The sequence below is a fragment of the Myotis lucifugus genome, unplaced genomic scaffold (assembly GCF_000147115.1).
Source record: "Myotis lucifugus unplaced genomic scaffold, Myoluc2.0 scaffold_65, whole genome shotgun sequence".
NCBI lineage: Eukaryota > Metazoa > Chordata > Mammalia > Chiroptera > Vespertilionidae > Myotis > Myotis lucifugus.
In genome coordinates, this window is record NW_005871113.1 from 1,896,869 (window position 1) to 1,920,461 (window position 23,593).

The 23,593-nt window shown below is 37.5% G+C and overlaps 2 protein-coding genes across 6 annotated transcripts in view; one reads left to right on the forward strand and one right to left on the reverse strand.

The window, feature by feature from the left end:
- Positions 1 to 5,714, reverse strand: part of TPR (translocated promoter region, nuclear basket protein) — a 67,858-nt gene extending 62,144 nt beyond the window's left edge. The window contains exons 1-3 of the mRNA XM_023754746.1: positions 5,299 to 5,714; positions 3,788 to 3,892; positions 1,185 to 1,258 (exon numbers count right to left, since the gene is read on the reverse strand). Coding sequence (XP_023610514.1) covers positions 1,185 to 1,258; positions 3,788 to 3,892; positions 5,299 to 5,449 — 330 coding nt within the window. The 5' untranslated portion in view covers positions 5,450 to 5,714. The remainder of the gene's footprint in view (positions 1 to 1,184; positions 1,259 to 3,787; positions 3,893 to 5,298) is intronic.
- ODR4 (odr-4 GPCR localization factor homolog) overlaps positions 5,706 to 23,593 on the forward strand; it is a 28,284-nt gene continuing 10,396 nt past the window's right edge. For 2 of the 5 annotated variants that reach the window (XM_014456820.2, XM_023754750.1), the window contains exons 1-11: positions 5,706 to 6,315; positions 9,708 to 9,828; positions 12,354 to 12,488; positions 13,372 to 13,467; positions 15,996 to 16,102; positions 17,095 to 17,131; positions 17,896 to 18,036; positions 18,670 to 18,765; positions 19,691 to 19,756; positions 20,224 to 20,352; positions 21,308 to 21,398. In XM_014456820.2, coding sequence (XP_014312306.1) covers positions 9,730 to 9,828; positions 12,354 to 12,488; positions 13,372 to 13,467; positions 15,996 to 16,102; positions 17,095 to 17,131; positions 17,896 to 18,036; positions 18,670 to 18,765; positions 19,691 to 19,756; positions 20,224 to 20,352; positions 21,308 to 21,398 — 997 coding nt within the window. In that variant the 5' untranslated portion in view covers positions 5,706 to 6,315; positions 9,708 to 9,729. Of the gene's footprint in view, positions 6,316 to 6,708; positions 7,312 to 9,707; positions 9,829 to 12,353; positions 12,489 to 13,371; positions 13,468 to 15,995; positions 16,103 to 17,094; positions 17,132 to 17,895; positions 18,037 to 18,669; positions 18,766 to 19,690; positions 19,757 to 20,223; positions 20,353 to 21,307; positions 21,399 to 23,593 lie in introns of all 5 variants that reach the window. The other 3 variants (XM_023754747.1, XM_014456821.2, XM_023754749.1) reach the window with 3 other exon arrangements.

Genomic DNA, 23,593 nt, shown 5'->3' on the forward strand with positions numbered 1-23,593 from the left:
GTTATTTAAAAATCTTAATTATTTAGTCATAGTCAAACTGCTTTTGTAGCAAGACAACAGCAATTTATATGCTTTTGAGTCATAAGTAGCAATTCTCCAGCCACCCATGTCAAAGTACAGATTGCTCTTAAAACAAAAAATAAAGAAATTACTGTTAACATGGAAGGTGAAAGATAATTACGTTACTGTTTTATCTGCATTTTTCTGATAAGTGAAGTAGAGCAACATCTCACATTGTCATTAACCATTTATGCAGCTACCTCTGTTTTGTTTTAAAATTCCTTTGCCCATTTTCCCTTTTGAATTTTTTTGTACCTTTCAAACTCAAATCAAATGCAAATTTTAAAAAAGCAATGAAAAGAGTGTAAAGTTTTATCTGGGTATGCTCATTTTATTAATTGGTCAACAATCCTTGTAATCACATTCAGTGTTTTTCACATCACTATCCTAAGTAAATGATTTCTGATGTGGATTCACCCATATCCTCAATAATTGAAATAATGCCTGCACAATTGTAAGCATTATATAGATAATTTCTAAGAGAAAGGAAAGATGGAAGGCAGGTAGATAAGTGGGTGAGTGACTAGATGGACAGATGGACCTATGAACATCTATCTCTCCTACATCTAATTCTCTGGCACTTTACATACAATGATAATTTTAAAAATCACAAGCATTTTTTTATGTCAAGTACAGTGGGGCCTTGACTTACGAGTGTCCCGACTAACGAGTTTTTCGAGATACGAGCAGTCTCTCGGCTGATTTTTTGCTTTGAGTTGCGAGCTAAAATTTGGGTTACGAGCCAGCTTCAGATACCCCACCGCTAGTTGGTGCAGCGAACGTCACAGTGAACACCACAACATCAGCCCAGCATCACGTGTCTCACTCGTTCACTTTTTGATTTGACATACGAGTAATTTGAGTTACGAGCTCCGTCATGGAACGAATTAAACTCGTAAGTCAAGGCCCCACTGTACTAATATATTCTAATGAGTAAAATGTTCAATCTAGCAATAAAACATATAAAGATCCAATTAAGAAATTTATGTATATGCTTTTGCTAGTAGCTTCTAATAGAACATCTGTTTCATCTTCCCAGTGACTAAATAACTAATAGATCAGAATAGAAAACTTCCTCAAGTATCATGTTTATAATTAGTTTTATTCATAGGAATAACATTTACCTGAATAGAAATGTTGCGATCCTGAGCAAATTCAAGTTCTTTGTTTTTCTCAGTTAGTGCCTTCAGTTGATTGTCTGGATAAAAGGAATTTTATGATCACACACAGGCTTACAACTTGCAATGAACAGGTTTTATCCAACTGCCACTCATATACACTTTAAAATTAAGAAATTGGCCAGAACCGGTTTGGCTCAGTGGATAGAGCGTCGGCCTGCGGACTCAAGGGTCCTGGGTTCGATTCCGGTCAAGGGCATGTACCTTGGTTGCGGGCACATCCCCAGTGGGGGTCGTGCAGGAGGCAGCTGATCGATGTTTCTCTCTCATTGATGTTTCCGGCTCTCTATCCCTCTCCCTTCCTCTCTGTAAAAAATCAATAAAATACATTTAAAAAAATAAAAAATAAAAAAAAAAATAAAATTAAGAAATTGAGTCTCAGAAAGACTGAGTTATTTATCACATTTTAAATCATAAATGCATCCCAAATTTACTGTATTTCGAGACCAAATTTTAAAATAGGCTATCCTGTCTCCAAAATTCCATGTGATCATTCCAGCCAACCTTTATAGGTAAAAGCATATGTAATTACCAACTTCCTTATTTTTCAATGACATCTTGCAAGTCAAACATAAAAAAAGTGAATTAAATTTACAAATAAGGAAACTGAGCTAAAACATACCAAAGAAGTTAGTAACATTTAACTTCCATAAACTGTATACAGAATAAATCACAATAGACACTGTGATTATAATTCAGCTTATTAATCACTGTAAAGAGAGCCTTTAACATGGAAGAAAGGAAATTATGCTTGATACTCAATTACCAATCCCACAACTTCCACTTATAATGAATGGGCTATCTCTCCTTAATACAGTTTCTCTGCTAAACACATGAAGGTAATTAGGAAAGAATTAACTTTCTAAAATTTTCTTCAATTAAAACTCATCTATATTATGTGCTACCAATTTAATGAGCTAATACTTTATTATTATTTCCAGTGTTAAGTTCTATTTAAACAATTGGCTTATTACAAGAAAAAACCCTACGAAATTAGTCTAAATTTTCTATTTTGCTTTAAAGTTACTTACTGCTTTCCAAACTTATACATCCAGTATGATAAACTAAAAAAATATAAATGTAATTATACACCTCAAAGGTCTGTTTTTTATCTTTATCCCCATCTTCCCCTCCCTCTCCCTCTTCCAGATCTAACACAAGCAGCTATAACCAGTCATTTTCCTGAAATTCTTTATCATCACTATTGTACAGACCTTTTTATTATGCCAAGGCAAAACAATGTATAGACAATAAACTGGATCTAGTTACTCAATATGTACTTGTGCCCTCATTACAAATGTATCCATATCATACCATCATATGTATGTCATGTTTTAAAAATGAGTTGTGCCAAAACTAGCTGAAAAAAAGCATGACCCAAATAGCCAAAGGGCATGAACCTGGTTAAGAAAGAAGATTGATGTTTTAACCATTCTCCTTATCATTTGCTTCCTGAGTTCCTAATCAAATTGAAACCCATTTGTATCTAGTAACAAATATTATGCCCCTACTCTACCAGGTCTTTTCTGACGTTTGCTTTCTTCTACTGTAGAAAAAGCAAATACACATCATCTTCCCAATAAATGTCAAGACCTTTAGATCTTGTGTACTTTCTAGTAGTTAATGATGTAAGAAAACTAAGAAGGAAATTAGCTACTCTTCTTTCACCTGAACTAGGATTAAGTAGGAAATATCTTGAGATTAATATTTATAAAAATTATAACAGAAAATTAAAACAAATGGGATAGGTTTTAGTTTTCAACAACATAAAAATAATTAAGCACTCTCTTTACCTTTTCAGTTGCATAATTGCTTTTATTTTTTCAAAACGCTTTCTAAAATATCACATTTGGTCTGTATAGTAAGTAGATCAGCATGTGGTTCTAGCCATTTTATAAACAATAGTCAGGCACTGTTATGAGTTACATATGGCAAAAGAGCATTTTAATAGCACTCAGAACCAAGGCCCCCTGACCACTAACCAGTGGTTCTCCACCTTCCTAATGCCGCGACCCTTTAATACAGTTCCTCATGTTGTGGTGACCCCCAACCATAAAATTATTTTCGTTGCTACTTCATAACTGTAATTTTGCTACTGTTATGAATCGTAATGTAAATATCTGATATGCAGGATGTATTTTCAGGGGTGGCGACCCACAGGTTGAGAACCGCTGAAAACCCTATTTTCTTTTATAGTCTTTACCACTGAATGAAAAATAAAAATATTACCATAAATGAAAACAGTATTTTCATATACAGTAAGTAGATGTTTCCAAAGTATACAAAAGTGTCAGAAGATCTCAATACTCTACGAATATGATAAAGATGTAATTAAGCCCTGGCTGGTAGCATCGGCCTGCAGACTGCAGGGTTCCCAGTTCAATTACAGTCAAGGGCACATATCCAGGTTGTGGGTTCGATTCCTAGTAGGGGGCGTGAAGGCAGCCAGTCAACGATTCCCTCTCATCGTTGATGTTTCTATGTCTCCCTCTCCCTTATTCTCTGAAATCAATAAAAATATATTTTTAAAAAAAAGATGTAATACTTACTGAGCTTCTCCAGCTCAAGCCGCAAGCTTTGGCACTCTCGGGTCTCATTCACAAGTCTCTCCTGACTGTGGGACAGCCTCTTCTCTACCTCAAAGTACTGTTGTTCTACAGAAGAGCAGAGGAAAAAAATAGTAATAAAACACACATGTACCCACAATTTCGATACTGCCACTATTTTTAATAAGCTTCATTTTAAAATTTAAGACATAGTATTGGAACTGCATTCCAAGTAAGAAAACTTGAGTAAAGGTAAATACATGCAGCACTGAAAATGACTTCAAAAGAAAAGACCTGAGGGGGATTTTACAAATTACTGGACTATCTATCCCACTTCAAGGCAGGAAACATATCTTTCACATCTCAGTATTTCCCCCACACATGAGCCAGTCGATACCTTAGCATAAAGCAGCCAAATAAGCTTTATTAAAGGGAGAAAAAAATTATTTACAAAAAAGGTTCTGCTTTAAAAAAGGCTTGTGTTAAAACAGTCAAAATATGCCCCAAAGTATAAAATTACTACATTTAAGTGAAAACAAACGCGTTAACTTATCACGCGAAGGGCTCAGAGTCAGTTCTGTTCAGCACTGCTATCGGGCCCATCAGAGACACTCAGTATTTCTGTGTCAATTCATGAATAGAAGAGGCCGTGGACTACCTTCACCTCTGGGACTCGGGAGATTAATTTTCAACACCTCAATTCTGCTACACACTTTGAAGTAAGCATTTATTCAGAACTTTCAGCCAACGTAGCAAAACCCAGTAAACGAGCGCCCCCAAACAACGGGTGAACCACAGCGTGGAGCGGGCAGTGTGTGTGTTACTAATGGTTCGAGCCACTAAGGTCGGCAACTTCGCTCTCACCTGAAGGTCTGCTCCAGGCAGTAGTAATAAACAGGTCGCCACGTATTTTCCATTAAACTCCAGCTGTCGGAGGTTAAGTCCGACACAGTAAACGCATTTGCCGCCGGTTCCCTTGGCCGCCAGCGCCACGCCACGCCCCGCACCCGCGCATCTTTGTGCGCATCCAGTTCCCACGGACCAGCGCCGCCCACACTCACAACCAGCGCAGAGACTGCCCCTTCGAGCCTGATGATTACAGTCTAATGATTGGAGCCTGATGATTAGACCAAGCGAACGCAGGTGAGCCGGCAACACGGCGGCCACCACCACGGTTTTCCGCGCAACTGACGCGCGGGGTGCTCTAGGCTTAGACTGAGGCTGCAGGCTCTTCAGTGCGGGGTAAACAGACCCCAGATCGTCGCAAGTTCGTGTTCTGTGGGACTAGCCTCATTACGAAGGAAACGGGCCTGGCTGGGGACTCAGATTTACAAAAAGAAACGAACAAAAAGGCTCCTGCGTATCCAACTGAGAGAGGAGCCGGCGCGACAGGGCCCCGGTAGGGGCCCACGAGAGCGAGGAATAGGGGCTACCAGGGCTCGAAAGCGGGAAAGCCCGGCCACCGCGCCGGAGTCGGGCCCACCCCCCTGAGCGCGGGAAAGGGCGTCACTTACCGCTCTCCACCTTAAATTTCTCGTGCCGCCCCTTCAGGCCGTCGATCTCGGACTGCTGGTCGGCCAGGAACTTTTCGAGTTTGTTCTGCACGGACTTCGGCAGCTTGTTCAGCTCCGTGCGCTCCAGGACCTGCTGCAACACCGCCGCCATGTCGGCCAGGCCGGGGGCCGCCGCGGCAGCGGCCGACGGACCAGACGCGGAGGAGAAAGGCGAAGACCAGGAGGACCCAGAAGCCTGCGCGGCCACCTCTGCCGCCTCGCTCGGGGGCTCGCGCGCGCCGGCCCGCCGCAGGTTCCCGCGGCGGGACCCTGGGAAATGAAATCTTGTGTTAGCGGCGGCACCACCAGCGATACGGCGCCCGCGTCCGAATGCGCGCGCAACAGCGGGCAACGGTGCATCCTGGGAACAGGAGTTCAGAGGCGGCCTCTGACCCGGAACTGCACTCCGACTTCCCTCTTTCACCAGCACTACGCCCCGCAGGATTCTGGGAAATGTATTTTTTCCCCCCCTCAAATGCCTCGCGGAGCCCAATTACGCAACGTCGGGTCAGCTTCCACCTTTCTTCCGGCCCCCCGGCTCTCCTCAGCAGGCCGCGTGGCCACTGTCCGCGAGGTGGCGCCACATGGTGCTTATTAACCCACGCCCCTCCCTAAAAAGCAGGGCAAGCTTACCATCAAAGCTTCGGGAGGCCATGGCTAGTCCTCTTTGGCGGCTCCTAGACACCGAGCCGCTAGAGGGCATCGGTCCCGGCAGGGCCGGATGGCAAGCGCCGCGGTGACTGGTGCCCGGAAGGGGGCGGGGTGGCCCGCAGGCGCTTTGGCAGAGGAACTGCGGAGAAGGCAGGGGGCCGTTGCGTCATCAGTCTGCGCCACCCGACGCCTGAGACCCGGGGTGGGAGTGGGAAGTAAGGGGTGGGGCGTCCGTCGCCTTCTGATGAATTACTGCCTAAGGCCCGAGGGGAATCGGGTCCCTGGAGGCTGGTACCTGAGCCCCGAGCTCCTGGGACTGACTGGCAGGTAAGTTGCCTGCCACGCGGACCGGTGATTCAGCCTGAGGGTGCGAAGGTGTGTGTGTGCACTGGGACACACAGCTTCCTTTTTTAAGGAGGAAACAGACCGTAGGACACGTATGGACAGACACTATGGCACAGCACTCGAATCCAGCTGTGACAGACTCACCTTATTTGAAAGCTATTTAGATGCCGCGCGTGGGAGTGAGTGTGTGCATGTGTGAGTGTGTGTGTGAGTGTGTGGGTGTGTGAGAGAGTGTGTGTGTGAGTGTGTTGGGGTGGGGAACGGTGAGCCACCAGGAATTTCAGGAGCCCGGTTCATGGTCCAGGACGAAGCTTGTATTTTAAAAAAGGAAGCTCGGAGGAGTTGTGAGTGTAACCTTTGTTTTTGTGCTCTAAGGTAACGTTGCAGAAAAGGTGACCTTAACATTTATATTTTTTTAAATGGAAAAAACTGTCGTAACAGACGTTTTTGAACACGATTCTTATAAAGCACTCCTCACTCTGCCACCTGGAGAGAACCGCTGGTTTCCAGATGTGACCCTGGCCTCCGAGCCGAGCCTACGGATGACGTCATGTTGGATGGCTCCTGAAATAACTTGTTCAGGTCTTAGTTGAAAACAAAGCGTTGCTGGTGCCGTTCACCCTGCAATTTTCCACAGTAGTAGGCCTTTTCCGACTGTCAGTAAGGCGTTTGAGGTTGATTTTTTTTTTAGTCTCTGAGATATTTCATGTAACCACTTTAAGGTTGCAGGCGTGTGCCGTACTGTACTTTGCCCTAGGTACACAGTATCATCGCATTGTTCTCTACCCTGTGGAAATTGCAGGTGTTTTGTGCATGAACTCCCAGGACCCTGAGTTTAGATGGGTTTTTCAGACCCGCTGGGATCCCGCTAGGATTTGTTTTGTAGACCCAGGTCACCAGAGCGCAGGGCGGGAGAGTCGTCTCAAGGCACAGTGTTTGGACGCCTTGGAAAGCTCCTGCTGACGCTCAACATTTCAGGTAAAATTGAACTGTGTAAGCCAAGGTCTACCTTTCCAGGAGTGAAGTGTCGTTGGCCACATTTCGAAGTTTTAAAGGAGCACTAAACAAACAAACAAAAAAATCTTAACATTCAACCAGATTTTACCACCCAATACATTCTCATCTTCCTGTTGCATTCGGTTTCTTACACATTAACATGGCTGATGGGTGTCACCTTGGGAGAAATCAGGTTAGACAGTTACATACCATAACCTTGGAGTCACTGTCACTGCTGTTTCTTGCAAGAATTAGGGATTATTAGGCCAGAAGGAAAGGAGTGGAATAGCGTGATGAAGCGGAGGAAAGTTTAAAAACACAGAAATGCATACTTTAAGGCACTATGAAAGTCGAAAGCCCTTCCCTTTATGGAGGCATTAATGATTTAGACAGGCAGTTCTAGACTTAATCTAAACAAACATTGTGTGCAAACAGTTGTCAGAAAAGAGGTCGGAAGAAATTTAATGCATGTCGAGACAAAACTGAGCAGGCTCTTGGAAAAACAACAGCAACGACAACAAAAACAGCATCCAGCAGGCCATTTCAAAGTGGAACCAACCCTCTGGGCTTTTGTTTTAGGGAATGCAGAATCACTGTGACGGTCTGCTGGTGTCAGATACGCCACCCCTGCGCATCTCCAGCTGCCTCAGCTTTGTTGTGCGGACGGACTCAGAGTGAAATTTTTTTATTAAAGCTCACATGACTCTTATCTCTGTTCAATATGCTGCAACTGTGTACCTGCAGTCTTTTATATCTGTTTTATAACATGTTGGAATATCATTGTGGGGAGCCGGCACGGCCATGGCATACTCAGCCCCAGGGTGCCTTATGTGCCATGCCAGCTCAGCCTGGTTCAGTGACCCTGAGTGGGGGGGTGAAAGGATTGAGAAAAGACAGACAAGAGAACGAAAGCTGGGTCTCGGTGGGACGCTGCTCCCTGATGAGGAGACAGTGCCCACAAGCCGTGTCTTTATTTTATAGCAGATGCCACGAGGCAAAGTAGGGGCATGATCACGTTTTTTACAGCATTCTCGTGAGTTTCAACCGCACTTAACTACAGGCACCTGAACTCTAGCACAAGGCACGTGGGGCTACGTGTTCGGACCATAGGTTCAAGTTTACAACCACAGCTGTTGGCTATGATTGTGCTGGGAGGGCCCTGCCCTCCAGCTGGGACTTGCACGTGGCAATGAGAGGACCCTGTCCTTTCATTAGTTTGAGGCTTGAACCTGGCCAAAACACCGTAACCGCGCCCCACAATCATCTCTTTACATTTTTGTCTCCCACACCGAATGTGAACTCTTTGAGATCATCATTCGTTATTGTCTACTCTTTTAGTTGGCATCTTTGTTTTTTAGCTACAGAAAATCAAATCAAAGGAGCACAGGGCAGTAAGAGGGATATACTGGTTCTCATCCGCAGTCGGGAGTTACCCTTGATAATGGTTTAGAAGAGAAACTGAGTTTGATTCCTCATTATGAGCATGGTATTTAAGGGCATGGACTCTAGAACCAGACTGAGTTTACATCGTACCTTTGCCACTTACCAGCTTTGCCACTTGGGCAAGTTACATTACCTTTCTTGGTTTTAGTAGAAGCTCTACAAATGTTATTGCATTGCTATTTACTTCAGTAGCTCTTGTTGTACTATGAGTTACTCAAGAGCAGACATCAAGTACCACCTTCATACCATCTCCCCTGCCACAACTTCTAGCATGCAGTAGTAGTTCTTCACAGTATGCTTAGATTCTCTCTACCTCCCAGTGAGCAAATCAAATATTATCATCCTTGTCCTGGCCATGTGGCTCAGTTGGAACGTCATCCCGTACCCCGAAAAGGTTGCCAGTTCGATTCCCAATCAGGGAACATACCTATGTTGCAGGTTCGATTCCTGGTTGGGGCACTCATGGGAGACAACCAATCAATGTTTTTCTCCCATACCGATGTTTCTCTCTCCCTCGCTCTCTCTCAAAATCAATAAAAACATATCCTCAGGTGAGGATTAAAAAAAAATTACCTTTTCTGTTTGAGAAATGCATACTGAGGCTTAGCAATAGATTATTTAACGCAACTAAGGAGTAGTACATCTGAAATAAAAATTCAGGTGTGTTGGCTACTAATTTATCGCAAATGTGGCATTAAGTTTCATCTCTCATATTAACTCTGGTCGGTTAGTCGTTTGCAGCACTGTGTAGAGAATTTTGAAGCTACATTTGAACTTTGCAAGTAAGAATATCCTATTTAATAAGCAATCCCTGCAAAGCATAGGGTAGCATTGAGGTAGTACCACTTCTCTCTCTTCTTCCCCCCATGTGGAAAATGTTGCAAGTTATATTTTTCCCCCCTAATAACACTATATATTTTTTTCTTGTAATTTAGGAGATTGAATTAGTTCTCAATAATGGGAAGAACCTACATTGTAGAAGAGACTATTGGCCAATATCTCTCAAACCTCAGTCTCCAAGGAAAGTCTTTTGTCTCAGGTCTTCTAATAGGACAGGTATGTATCTTTTACTGCGTATTTATTGACAGAACAAATTACCTGTTTATTTAAAGTTGAACCATGCTATTTAACAATAAACTCAAGGTTAGGGGATGGAGGGATGGAATGTAGAAGTAAATTTAAAATGGATTTTTGAGGAAAAATGTGGAGCAGTAAGACAAACCTAGTCCAGGTGTGCTCAAGTCAGAACACATTCCCATTTGACAATGTAAAAATAATTTATAATGTGGAAACTTCAAAATTAGAACTTTTACTGATCACATTATCTGTGTGTTTGTGTGTGTTTCCAAAGTGTTTTGTACTTCCTTTTATCTTTATTAATTCTTGGTGGTTCAGTTCTTTATAGAAGTAGCTTTTGACAGTTTTATTCCCATTGTAATTTGTCTTATCTCGTCTTATAGCAACAGTCATCCTATATTTTGTAATAGTACTTATCATATTGATTTTTTTTTTAATTTGGTGGAGAGGTAGTGGAAGAGGTGGGAGAAATTTGAAAATTATACACATTCTATTTCCCCCATAAAGTTAAGCCTTAAAAGTCAACACAAAATGGAATAGAGGTTTGGACAGTTACTAGAAAAAGCATAAGCACCAAAGACTGTGTTGCTAAGCAAGGAGGACTCATCAGCAATACAAAGCAGCAGCAACAACAACAAAAGAAAGTTACATAGACAAACTGCCTGTGTCCATCTAAACACTGTCGAGGGGAAAGTGCACTGTGGCCCAAGGGCTTGAGTTTGAGGCCTGTTAGCAAATGAAGCTCTATTGTCCAGAGCTCTAGTTCTGGGTATTTTATCATGATGCCTAGGCTTAGAGTATTCAAACTACAGAACGAACTTTCCTTGTTCTGATGCTATCCATATTCCCATGACTCCCCCGGTCACACCTTCATGGTCACAAACCTGATTCTTAACTTGTAATCAGAGGGCAGACCCTGCACTGTTCACCCAGTAGTCCCATCCCGAGAGGCTCATGAGATGGCCAGCCTGCCTCTCTTGGCAACACAATCTGAACTTCGTTTTTATTCCAGGTACTCAGTATTTAATATAGGGTTCCTTTTGCTAGGAACTTTTTATTTAAGGTTCTTTACTTCCCATTATTATTATTTTTTTTAATTTAAGGGAAGAAGAGTTTTAGAGAAAGATGGGTTCAATGAAACAAAAGTTCAGTGAGAAATACCCTCTTCCAAACTTTCCTTAGTGCACACAGACGGTTTCTCACAAATGCGTCTCCCGATTTAGGATGTTCCTTCTGGTGTTGCTTCATGCTGCCTTTTCATTCCTTCTGCTCTTCTACATGTTCCTTCTTCCTCTTTATTCTAGGGTTCATCATTTTTCTCTCCTCCCCCTCAAGCTTATCTGTTTCCTACTTCTAGGGTCATTTTCTTTTCAAAGTCATAGATTTTATGAGAAGGAAAAGCTTTCTTAATCAGCACCTACCTTTTCCTGTATACATTTGAATGTAACTCGCTGGAAATAACTTTTATAGAAATAAGTTCTCTGTCTTTCTTTTCTAGTCCAAGATGACACTAATGATGGGAATTTCAGGTCATGTCTGAGGATGACAACATACTAAATTGTATTATCAGCCTTATTTTCATTCTTTCTGTATAGGAACCTTCCACTGTAATAACACTAGGCTATTAAATGTCCCTAAATCTATATTTGGGTTTTCCAGCTTTGATTACCATTTAACTGCTATTAAAACTGAGAAACATAAATCTGATATCACTTCACTTGTGTCCCCTTGTTTTTCTATGGACACATATATGCAGGTTTCTCACTATTGTCATTTTTTGTTTGTTTGTTTTTCTGTTTTTTTAGTTTCTGTTGATATACAGTATTTGTCCTTTCAATGAAAGTAAGGTGCACAAGGTCATTTGTTGCTTTATTTCATTGAATCACCAATATGTTCAAATTATATAGGAAATAATACTATATTATTTGACCAAGCATATTTGTTTTCCTTTTTTTTAAATGTATTGCAAACATTCTTTTTTTTTTTAAATATATTTTATTGATTTTTTACAGAGAGGAAGGGAGAGAGATAGAGAGAGTTAGAAACATTGATGAGAGAGAAACATCGATCAGCTGCCTCCTGCACATCTCCTACTGGGGATGTGCCCGCAACCCAGGTACATGCCCTTGACCGGAATCGAACCTGGGACCTTTCAGTCCGCAGGCCAACGCTCTATCCACTGAGCCAAACCGGTTTCGGCGCTTTTTCCTTTGATTTAAATGCAGTTCACTTACTCATCCAGTAAGTCATTTTTAGTGACCACTATGTGATTCACATTTGGATGTCCAAATAAATAAGAGGCTGATATTAAATATATTAAAAGATGACATGTGAGGGAAGTGTTGTAAGCATATTTATGAAAATTGATTTCTGTATAGATTCCATTATAGCATAGACATTAACAACTTAAGCTGTTATAAATATTACTTTTTTTGTATGTCATAAGAGCTTTACATTCCCCAGTCAGATATCACTCTAATAAGTTTTTCTAATTTGTTTTTAAGTGTTCTTCCCAAAAGGATTATGTGATTCTTGCCACTAGAACACCACCGAAAGAGGAAAACAATGAGAACCTCAAACATCCCAAAGATAAGGTGGATAACTTGGATGAAGAATGGGCCACAGAACATGCTAACCAGGTCACCATAGTTTTCTCCTTATATAGTTAGGTTTGTGTTTATTGACTGACACAATAAAAGCACTTTATCTTCAGTGAACACAGAAAGACTTGCTAGGATTTTTAACCAGTATTATTTTAGAGTAAAGAAAAATTACAAAATACATAAATACTCAATTATATCAATAAATAGGTTTTAAAAACAGGTAAACCTAGATAATAGGAAACAATGGATTTTCAAGTCAGACACCCTCTGATCAAATTCCAGGTTCTAGTATTCTGTTAAATATAGGGATACAGTGATAATTGAGAATTATTTCTTCCCTTAAGGACCTCCCAGACGGTCCCCAAAAATATAAGAAAAAGTCAGCTCTCAGCCTGAGTAAAGGTATAGAGTTAGAAAACCTAGGCATATGTATGGAGAACAGTGAGAAGTTTTGACTGGCATTTTGATATTTCAGAGTAAGTAGTGTCAAATGAAGGATATCCGATTATCCAGATTTTAGTCTGAAATAGCAGTCTAAGGAAAAATTGATACTTTATTTAGCTGATAGCGGAAGCCATTGAAAAACATCTTATAAGATATTTCAGTCTCTGATTTCATGAGAAAGGGGTTGGTTTATTTTTGTAGCTAATGGGTTTCATTATTTAATGGTTTTACTTATAAGGTTATTTTAGAGTTAAATTCAGGATACTCTAGGAAAATTGTGTTTATAATGACACCCCATTGTCTTGGTTATCATCCATTTCTCAGTATTTTAACCCGTTTCTCAAAGCTCCTACCTCAATGCTGTTCATATAGTTGATAGTAGAGATTTGCTGATTTAATATTTAGCTTCTCAGACACAAAGGATTGCATATAATGCCAAATGTTTATGTTAGCTAATACTATATTTCTATTTTAGGTATCCAGAATGCTACCTGGGGGACTTTTAGTTCTTGGAGTATTTATTATTACAACATTAGAAATGGGAAATGATTTTCAAAATACCCTGCGCAGAGTAAGTATGAAATATAAAAATTCATAATATGATCAAGTTACATCTTATTTTAATGGATGCTCTTTGTATATATGTATACCTTTGTATACATATTTGAATTTCTGTCTCATAATTCTTTATACTGAGACTAGAGGCCCGGTGCACAAAATTCATGCAAGAGTAGGCCTTCCTTCCCCCGGCTGCTGGCACCAGCTTCCCTCTGGCTGCCAGCAGGCACCCAGGACCCGTATCCCGGCTTCCTCCGGAAGGTCGTCTGGAAGGACATCCCATCCAGAAGGACTTCTGGTCTAATTAGCATATTACGCTTTTATTATTATAGATTATGTTGACATAGCTTTCCCACCCAATTGCTTGGTATCTTGTGTGTAATGCCAATATTTATATTTTTAATCAAAGCTACAGATGTTAAAATAGTCTACATTTAAAGGTTTTTTACTTTTATGAAACAAGTTATAATGATTTAACTGTTTTTGTCATATAATAGCAATATTCTGCTAGACCTTTCATTTAGTTCCAAGTGATTGCTGTAATGTGAAATTAATAGACTTTGTGATTCTTCTGTTCAATTCTCTCAGTATCCTGAGAGTAAAACATAAAATCATCACAATAATAAGATATTTATTCTTTATTCCTGGTCTGAGTATTATGAATCCCCTGTTTTTCGTTTTATTCCCACATCAGTGAATTGGGTATTAAAGTCTACATGTAAATATGAAGGTTCACAAGCTGTTTCCCCTGACAACCTAAAATAAACTCTACAGCCAGCTTTCATCTCTTTAAAAAGTTATTTTCCACCCTGGTCAGTTTGGCTCAGTGGATAGAGCATCGGCCTGTGGACTGAAGGGTCCTGGGCTCGATTCCGGACAAGGGCACATGCCAGGCTCATTCCCCAGCGGAGGTGTGCAGGAGGCAGCCAATCAATCATTCTCTCTCATCATGGATGTTTCCGTCTCTCTCTCCCTCTTCCTTCCTCTCTGAAATCAATAAAAATATATTTTTAAATAAATAAAAAGTTATTTTCTCCACCAAGAGAGAAGCAGACCTCATAATCTTAAAGAGTGCAAAAACCCACAGAAAATCCCCCAAACTTTTTCTAGTAAAAAAGTGTGCAACTAAGAATTCCAGATGCTACAGATTCTTCCAGTTTTATAACCTTAACTATCGAATGTCCACTGTCAAACTTTTGATATTTGTACCTAAGGGAGTAAGGGAAGACAATGGAGGTTTTTCCCTCCCCTGGGAAGTTATTCAACCTTCTGCTATTTTTCCCATCTTCTATATAGATATATAAAAGGCTAGTATGCAAAGTGTCCCCATGGGAGTTTGACCACGAGACCAGGAGTTCTGTCGCTTGCTATGACGTGCGCTGACCTCCAGGGGGCGGCGCGGAATGAGGGAAGGCCCTGGCCGGCAGTTGGAAGGCCTTGATCGCCGGCCAGGCCTAGGGCCCTTCCCATGCACGAATTTCATGCACTGGGCCTCTAGTTTTTAATAAATGTATATTACAGTTGGTCTTAATGGCATTTTGGAATATGATCTAAACCTTTATGTATTAATAACATAAAGATTGTGCATCCTTTTGTGGTTGGTGCTGGATTGAATGGGGGTGAATGTGGACTCAGTGCTAGAGAAATATAGTCAGATCTTCTTTCCTGTTGCTTTTATATCTCTGTTTGTAAGAAGCATATGAAACTTTAGAAATGCTGTATTTCAGAAATTATTGAGTTTGAATTATCTAACTTTGTTTCCATTGGCCAACATTGAGGAACACTATAAGAAAGAACATTATAAAACTTGCCAGTGTCTTTCATAAGATCATTGTTAAGAACTTTGTTCATTATATCACATTATATTGTCTTTGAAGAAATTTCTTTTGATATCGTTATGAAGAAACTTGTGCCTCTTCTGATCAATTGTTTTCAGCTTTATGGACCATGTGAAGTAGGTAACAAATTAGGTTTCTTTGTGCACATTATTGTTAGAAAGCTTAGAGCCAAATTTATAACTTCTCTCCATATATCAAGTATGCCCTTCCATAATTCTTATTTCTGGTATAAATATATGTCACTATTTCTATTTTTTTCACTTTTAATTTATTTTGCTACTATATTGTATGTGTCCTTATATATTGCCTTAAATCTTTTGTTACATTTAAATAAGAAATGCCAAATGGGTGACATGCTCCATTTTTATAGTTTAAAAATTACTTGTCCTTTCTCACTCTTATTATAATAAAGCCTTTATTCTATATTTCACTTAAATGTTTGCCCAAAATTAATTTTTATGTCCAGTTGATTCTTAATGGTGATGGATTATATTTTTCTATTTAAAAAACCAATTGTGTAAATGGAACTCAAATGGTTAGTAATCGGTTTCACTCTTTCTTTTGAAGAAAAGACAATTTAATTATAGAATCATGAAATTTTAAATAGATGGGATCTTAGGGACATTATAATTGTATGTTTTTCTGAATTCACTTTTCTTCTTTCACTTTGCATTCAATTGGTGTGTGTTTTCCTCTATTTCAGCTAGTATTTGCTGTGGAAAAATCTATGAATAAAAAGAGACTGTGGAATTTCACAGAGGAGGAAGTCTCAGATCGAGTGACACTTCATATTTGCTCTTCTACAAAAAAGTATCTTTTATTTAGGTGTTTATGTTTTAAATGTATATAATACCAAAATAATGTTCCTATAAGTTTTCCCTCCAAACATTTATTTAAATCATTATTTAAAAAATAAGCTTAGTTTTTAAGTTTTTCTGTAAATAATACATACTTAGCACAATAACAACAACTACTACTACTACTACCACTACTAATATAGTCATGCTTTAAGGTTGCAAAGAGTTTGACAGAGGTGTCAAGGACTAGGGAATGAGAACTGTTTACCAGCACAATAGGTCCCCTATAGAGAGGTAGATACCCCAGCTGACAGCTTAGGCAAAGTAATGCTTTATTATGTTAAATTTTTACCTCCAATTGCTATTGGTAAAATGTCCAATTCAAAGCACAGGTGCAGTGAACTGGACAGTTAGGATATCTAAGAAATTTTTAGGACTTGAGCCAAGATCAAATGGCACTAAAAGCCGTTATAGGGACCCCTTTCCTATACATCTTGCCAGGGCAACAATGCCTCCCAAGCGACAGCCTTAGGAAGAGAGTGAAGCAATGCAAGGGCCCAATGAATCAGGATTTGGAAAACACAAAATTCAAACAGTGGTCGCTCCTGCAGAAGCTGGGCTTTAAACTCCTTTGTATATTTAACAGAAAGTTTCATGTACAGGCCCCTTGACCCAATAAAGATTCTCAGGCTTGACTCCATCCAAAACAGCACACCTATTTGTTATACAGGGTGTGTATTTGAGCAAGTGCTTTCTATTCATTATGATTAGCAGGATTTATAAGCCATAAGAAATAGTTTAAAGCACCACAACTATAGTCAGAGCAATTTATATATATATATTTGTATAATTACATACATATGTGTATATCTCTTTAAGTGTGTAAAATGGTATAATTTTGTAAAAACTGTTGGATGCTTATAGTTATTTTATTTTTTGATGATTTATTTTCTTTTGATTATCAAGAATTATTTTTTGGGTCATTTTTATCCTTAATTAGTAAAGAATACTTTGTCGAACTTATGATATCCATGATCCAAAGGTAAGAAAAATTGCTCTTTAAAGATTTTTCTGTGTTGCAAACTATTTTTAAAACAAAATTCAATTCTTTATTTAGTTTTAAAAAATTTCAATGCTGTTCCCTCCTATTGATGTCCACAACCACCTATAGTTTTTTATTTTGAAATATTTCATTACAGACAAGGAAGATTTATGTGGTTTTTTTTTTAGTTGTTAACATATGTTTATTAAACTCCCCCTGCCTTGTTTATGTGTTTAGTATTATATTTGAGAGGCTAGCAGTAAAAGTATGTGGGCTTTTGGTAGCTATAGTGCCTAGTAAGCAAGCTATTTGCACTCAGCAGAATCCGAACTAACATTTACTAAGGTGTTTAAAAGCAATGTGAAAAAGTAACTTTTTAGAATTCTGTTAGAGTGGATGGGACAGAATGGAGAACATCTGGCACCTGAAAGCCACTCAGTGGTTATTTGCTTCACATCAGAAGCTTCAGAATTAACATGGTTGAAGCTATAGATGAGAGCCAGAGGCCCAGAGGACTCCTCAGAATTCTAAACATGGACCATCTGGTCTTTCCCAGCCAGCCGCTGGAGGAGGGAGTCACCAAGTTCAGTATTCTGAAGATTACTCAAATGAAATGCATGCTTTGTTTTTATTTAGTTGTAACCCATTGCCCTTTGATGAAAGAATTTGGCTAAATGTCTTAGCTATCAGGTTGTTCAAGTTATTAGGTTGTACATATGATGACCTAAAGCACATATTTTATGTTTTTACCCCTCTCACTAAAGAGTTCAGCAAAACCAGCAGATTGGAAGTATCAAAATGGACTATCAACTTCATGGCTTTCTTTAGAGTGCACAGTTCATATTAATATTCACATCCCACTGTCTACTACTTCTGTCAGCTATCCTCTGGAGAAAAATACAAAGGTATCAGGGTTAAATGAATTTTCTGTAGTGATTGCTGAATAGATAATTTGCTTTTATTCTGGTTGTCTACTGTTCATTTTATAATCCTCAAAAATTGCATCCTAATTGTAATGGTATTGTTAGAGGTAACTAATTTATTACCCCAGATTACAAATTTAGAGGGGGGACAATGTCGTAATACTAACATATTTAGCATAATAGGTGCTCCATAAATATTTGTTAATTAACAGAATTATGTACATTGTAAAATATAGTTATATAAGAAGGTACACTGTTTGGTCTTTTTGCTTTTGCATGATCTTTAGTTTTGTTTTCTCTTTTTTAGTCCTTTTTAAGAATTTTTGTATCATTCTTTTGTTTATATCTCATTTATCTTCTGTTGAAGGAGGCAAATACTGCTTTATATAGTTGAGGCTTTTTCTCTTCTCACATTTTAAAAAGATAATGGGAATTATTGAACTTATTTGACGACTGGACACTTAGCATATTAGGCTTTTATTACATAGGATGAGTAAGGTGCAAAAAACTGCTACATAGAGATTTTCACTACGCCAGTGAATTAGGTGGAAAAAGTTGATTGTGGGGAGTTTGAGATGGATATTTGAAAGATATCCCTGTTGTGTTTCTTATAAGAATGGACTTGCACGCTGGGCGAAGCAAATAGAAAATGGTGTTTATTTGATTAATGGACAAGTTAAAGGTGAAGATTGTGACCTACTAGAAGGACAGGTGAGTTCAGAGAAAAGCATCTTACTTATGAAATTATTTGCACTAAGGAAAAACAAAAGATGACGTATCCTTAGTTCTATAGTCCTTTCCTTCATGAAAACAGTTTTCACCTACTTCTTATTTCTAAGGCCTTTTGAAGTAAAGGGCAGAGGTTTTTCTCATAAAATTATGAGATTATTTCGGAAATAATCAGAATCCTGCCCTAATGACAGTTTGAAGACTAACTTTTGCCATTTTAAAGAAGGGTCTTTATGGGCTCCTAAAATAGCTTTGATCTGAAGAGAAACTTTGGTGATCTCTCCTTTCAGAGCAAGGGTTAGCGAACTTTGCAGAAATAACCAAATGGTACATATTTTGGACTTTGAGGGCCGTTTGGTCTCTGTTGCAGCTATTCAGTTCTGATGTAGCATGAAAGCAGCCACAAACAATACATAAATGAATGATCTTAGTGTGTTCCAGTAAAATTTGATTTTACCTATAGACCATAGTTTGCTAGTCCTTGCTTTAAGCAGCGGTTCTCAACGTGTGGGTCGCGAACAATGAAAATACATCCTGCATATCAGATATTTACATTACGATTCATAACAGTAGCAAAATTACAGTTATGAAGTAGCAACGAAAATAATTTTATGGTTGGGGGTCACCACAACATGAGGAACTGTATTAAAGGGTCGCGGCATTAGGAAGGTTGAGAACCACTGCAGAGGAATAAAAGTAGGGAATTAATGTTTTGTTTTGTTTTTTCTCAACATACATTGATTGCTATAGAATATACAAAGTAACATATCTATAGAAATAGCTAAAATAAAATAAATAATAATACTTTTTCCCTCTAAGTTACCTAGTATGTGTAGGATAGTTCCTAAATTGTCTTTTATGTTTCATTTTGATCTCAGTAATCAAGTTTTAACTTTTTTTTTCCTAGAAAAAACCTAGAGGAAATGCTCAAGCAAGTAGTTGTTCTTTTGATGTCAGAGTGTTAACGCAGTTGGTAAATATTTTAAAATCCTTCTTATCTAAAGTACATTATTTCTAAGAATAACCTTAATGAAATTGTTTCTGTTTTTATGTTTATAATTAGAGAGTCAAATAATTTTAGAGATGTAAGAGACTGTAAAAAATGTCCAGTTCTAGGAAAGTTATTCAAAAGAAACATTATTTTAATAAAACCTATTTGAGTCTTTTGGCCCAAAACTATTAAAAATTTAACATAAAGTATTTGACTATACTCAAATGCTCAACAAATGACATATATCTTATATAAGGAGAAATATGAAGGCCTTTTAATAATTTATGGAGAAAATTTTCAAACACTTGGTTCAGTCTAAACTCTAAAATGTCTTCTCACTTTACGAAATGGTTTCTATAATATTTAAATATTTCTTGTAGTTATTAATGTAGTTTATATAGTTAATATAATGTTGGCTATTAGAACTTAAAGTGATTTTTGTCTTTTAGCTTCTGAATTCAGACCACAGATCCACAGCCACCGTCCAGATCTGCAGCGGCTCTGTAAACCTTAAGGGCGCTGTGAAGTGCAGAGCTTACATTCATAGCAATAAACCCAAGGTTAAGGATGCTGTGCAGGTACAAAAGGAATAATAACTGGTACATGAAAAGCAGAAGCGTGTTAGCATGACTATTCAAAAATCCTAAGATTTTATTTTTTTCAGTATCAGCTTTCATTATTATTAATTTAACTTTGACTAATAAAGGCCTAGTCGGTTAGGCAATACAATTATACCATGTAATTGATCACAAGATTTTCATATGTAGAATGTCTATTTTATCTCTTTTTTAAAGTGATGATTATACAAATTCATTACGTGTTCCACGGTGTGACTTATTAGTGCATTGGAAATCATTTTCTCTAAGGGAAATTGAACTTTTTATTTTTTTTAAATTTTTTAAATTTATTTATTTTAAAATATATTTTATTGATTTTTTACAGAGAGGAAGGGAGAGGGATAGAGAGTAAGAAACATCGATGAGAGAGAAACATCGATCAGCTGCCTCCTGCACACCCCTTACTGGGGATGTGCCCGCAACCATGGTACATGCCCTTGACCGGAATCGAACCTGGGACCCTTCAGTCCGAGGCCGATGCTCTATCCACTGAGCCAAGCCAGTCAGGGCTTGAACTTTTTAAATAATAGGAAAAGTATTTATTGGGAGAATGATTAGGTAGTATTCTATAATCTCTGTAATTCAGAAATTTTAAAAAGGATGACTAGCACTTTTTTTATAGTTATACATTTCCTAGTTCGGAATAGTAGCATTATTTGTTTAGATGCAAAACTGCATTTATTTATTTGGTTTTAATTTATTCTTTATATGAGCCAGGCAAATTTGCTTTTAAACTATTAATGTTAATAAGGCTGTTAAGTGGACATTTAAAAAGGAATGATGTATCAGTTATTTTAGTGGATGTGATTATATAGGGAGACCAGTTATGTGAGGGTTTCTTAGTAATAAAATAATACAAATCTAAAGTAACAGTTTTATTTCTTATTGTAATTTGTTTTGTCTTGTTTTTCCATAGGCAGTGAAGAGAGATATATTGAATACAGTTGCCGATCGTTGTGAAATACTATTTGAGGATCTGCTTTTGAATGAAATTCCAGAAAAAAAAGTTATGAGTATAAAATTAAGTACTTTTTTTGGGCATGTTTTCACTAGATAGGATGTCAAGATGTAAATAGATATGTCATTTTTCATATTTATATCTATCTTTCATAATATGTCATCTTTTTTATTGAATGAAAAATTTTCAGTTGCACAAAAAATAGTTTGTGAACACCTTATAATAGGAAATCTATCAATATTTAAAACAATTTCTAGAAATTTAAAAAAAAAATTATGCATGAATTTCTGCCAGACTAGAAAATTGTGCTAACATTTTAAAGCTAATTTTAAAAATTAATATAAGGTTTTAAAAATCATTCATTCATAATCAAAACATTTATTAATGTTGAATATTTATATAATAGATTATTTAATAGGTATTAATTTGTGGTCTATATGCAATTGGCATATTATTCTTACCAAGTTTTTTTTGTACTAGTTTATATACTTCTTATCGATTATTCTAACAGACTTTAATTAGATTTAAAAGGTTTGGGCCATGGTGTCATAACCTATTTATTATAACTATTATATTTATTGTGAAACATAAACAATTTCTACCATTTTTGTAATTTGTATTAAAAATATTTATTTTATTCAAAAAGAAAATTAGAATATTGAGTATGCTTTTTAGAGCTTACATATTCATCTTCACCTTGCTACCATTCAAATGTGAGTAGATTAGCAATTCACAGTTGAATATACACATAATTGAAACATATATTAGCTTGTTAAGGGAATATTTTTATATTTATAGAAGAAAGCATAGCTCCTCTACAAAATTAACTTCTTTTAGTAAATAGTATATTAGGTTTGGTAGGCTAATCATAATCTTTTTTATATTGCTAGTATGATAGATTCCTGGAATTGCCAGATTTCACATTTGTCCTTGCGGTACTTCACAAATAACCCTGAAGTTCTGTCCACTGATAGTGAAATGTATAGTTTTGCTGAGACATGAATTTGATTCTTACGTGCAGCAATTGGGTTGAGATATTTGTGTGAAACTTGGTCACTTAGCCACCTAGTCAGCCTACCAACCTCATCTCCTTAAAGGCTTTGTTTTTGCTACTTGACTTTGGGGATGGTATAGCTCTCATGGTCTTAAATACGCACTTTCTGAGCAACAGTATGATTACAGATGAACTGTGAATTTTGAGATTTTCAGGGATGTGAACATACATCCGTCATTAATGCCAAAGATCTATCTAATCACACATATTATTTAATTACTCTGTTCTATTTAAAAATGCTTCATAAAAAGGGTATTATATGACTGTCCTTGTATCATTTTGTGAGTGAGTGAGTATTGAAAATTTTGGTGATGTCCAATCAGTATAATTAATTGCTTCAAAGAGCAGTTGCAGTAGTTATAAATTAATTTTTTAAAAATAAAAGACATTTTTCACTGTAATTGAGTAACCTTTAAGGCTATGTGAAGAGAATAGGCATTGTAGTTTGATGGAAAGAGCAGAGACTAAATGTCTTGGTTTCCTTGTCTATTTTGCCACTGGTTAAGTGACTTTGGACAAATGATTCAGCCTATCTAAACATCCATTATCTTATATAAAAAACAGATTATAGTAGCTACTTTTTGAGCCTGTGAGATTAAACAAGATGATGTTTTTAAAGTTGTTAAGTCAAGCCCTCGGTAAATAGTAGTTGCTATTATGTTAGAGGTAATGAAGGAAGAGAATTAATTAATGATACTTGTCTTAAAATTTCTTAACTTTAATTTTTGGGAAGTGTAGCATTATATTTCCAAAAGAAACCCAAGTGTAAATATATATTTTTAAAACTTTAGTAACAGGATACTTATTCCACTAACATGTAAGTTGATCTTAGGATATCAATATAAAAAACTAAATTGCAAGTATAATAATATAAACAAATATAAAAGTGAAGTTGAATATATATACACCAAGTTGTTAGATCTTAGATTTAGTACTCCTTTTACTTAGTTTATGTTTCTCCTATGCTTGTATGATTTTGTAGATTTGTAGAATGGTAAAATGTAGAATATATGCCATAAAATATTTTTGCATGCATCAGGAAGTCTGCAAAGGGCATATTAACTTTAAATTCCTTATTTTAAACCAAATATAGTCTTTAGATTCTGGCTCTCCAGATGAAAGAACCTAATACTTCAATGACTATAAAAAAATTTTTATATATATATATATATATATATATATATATATAT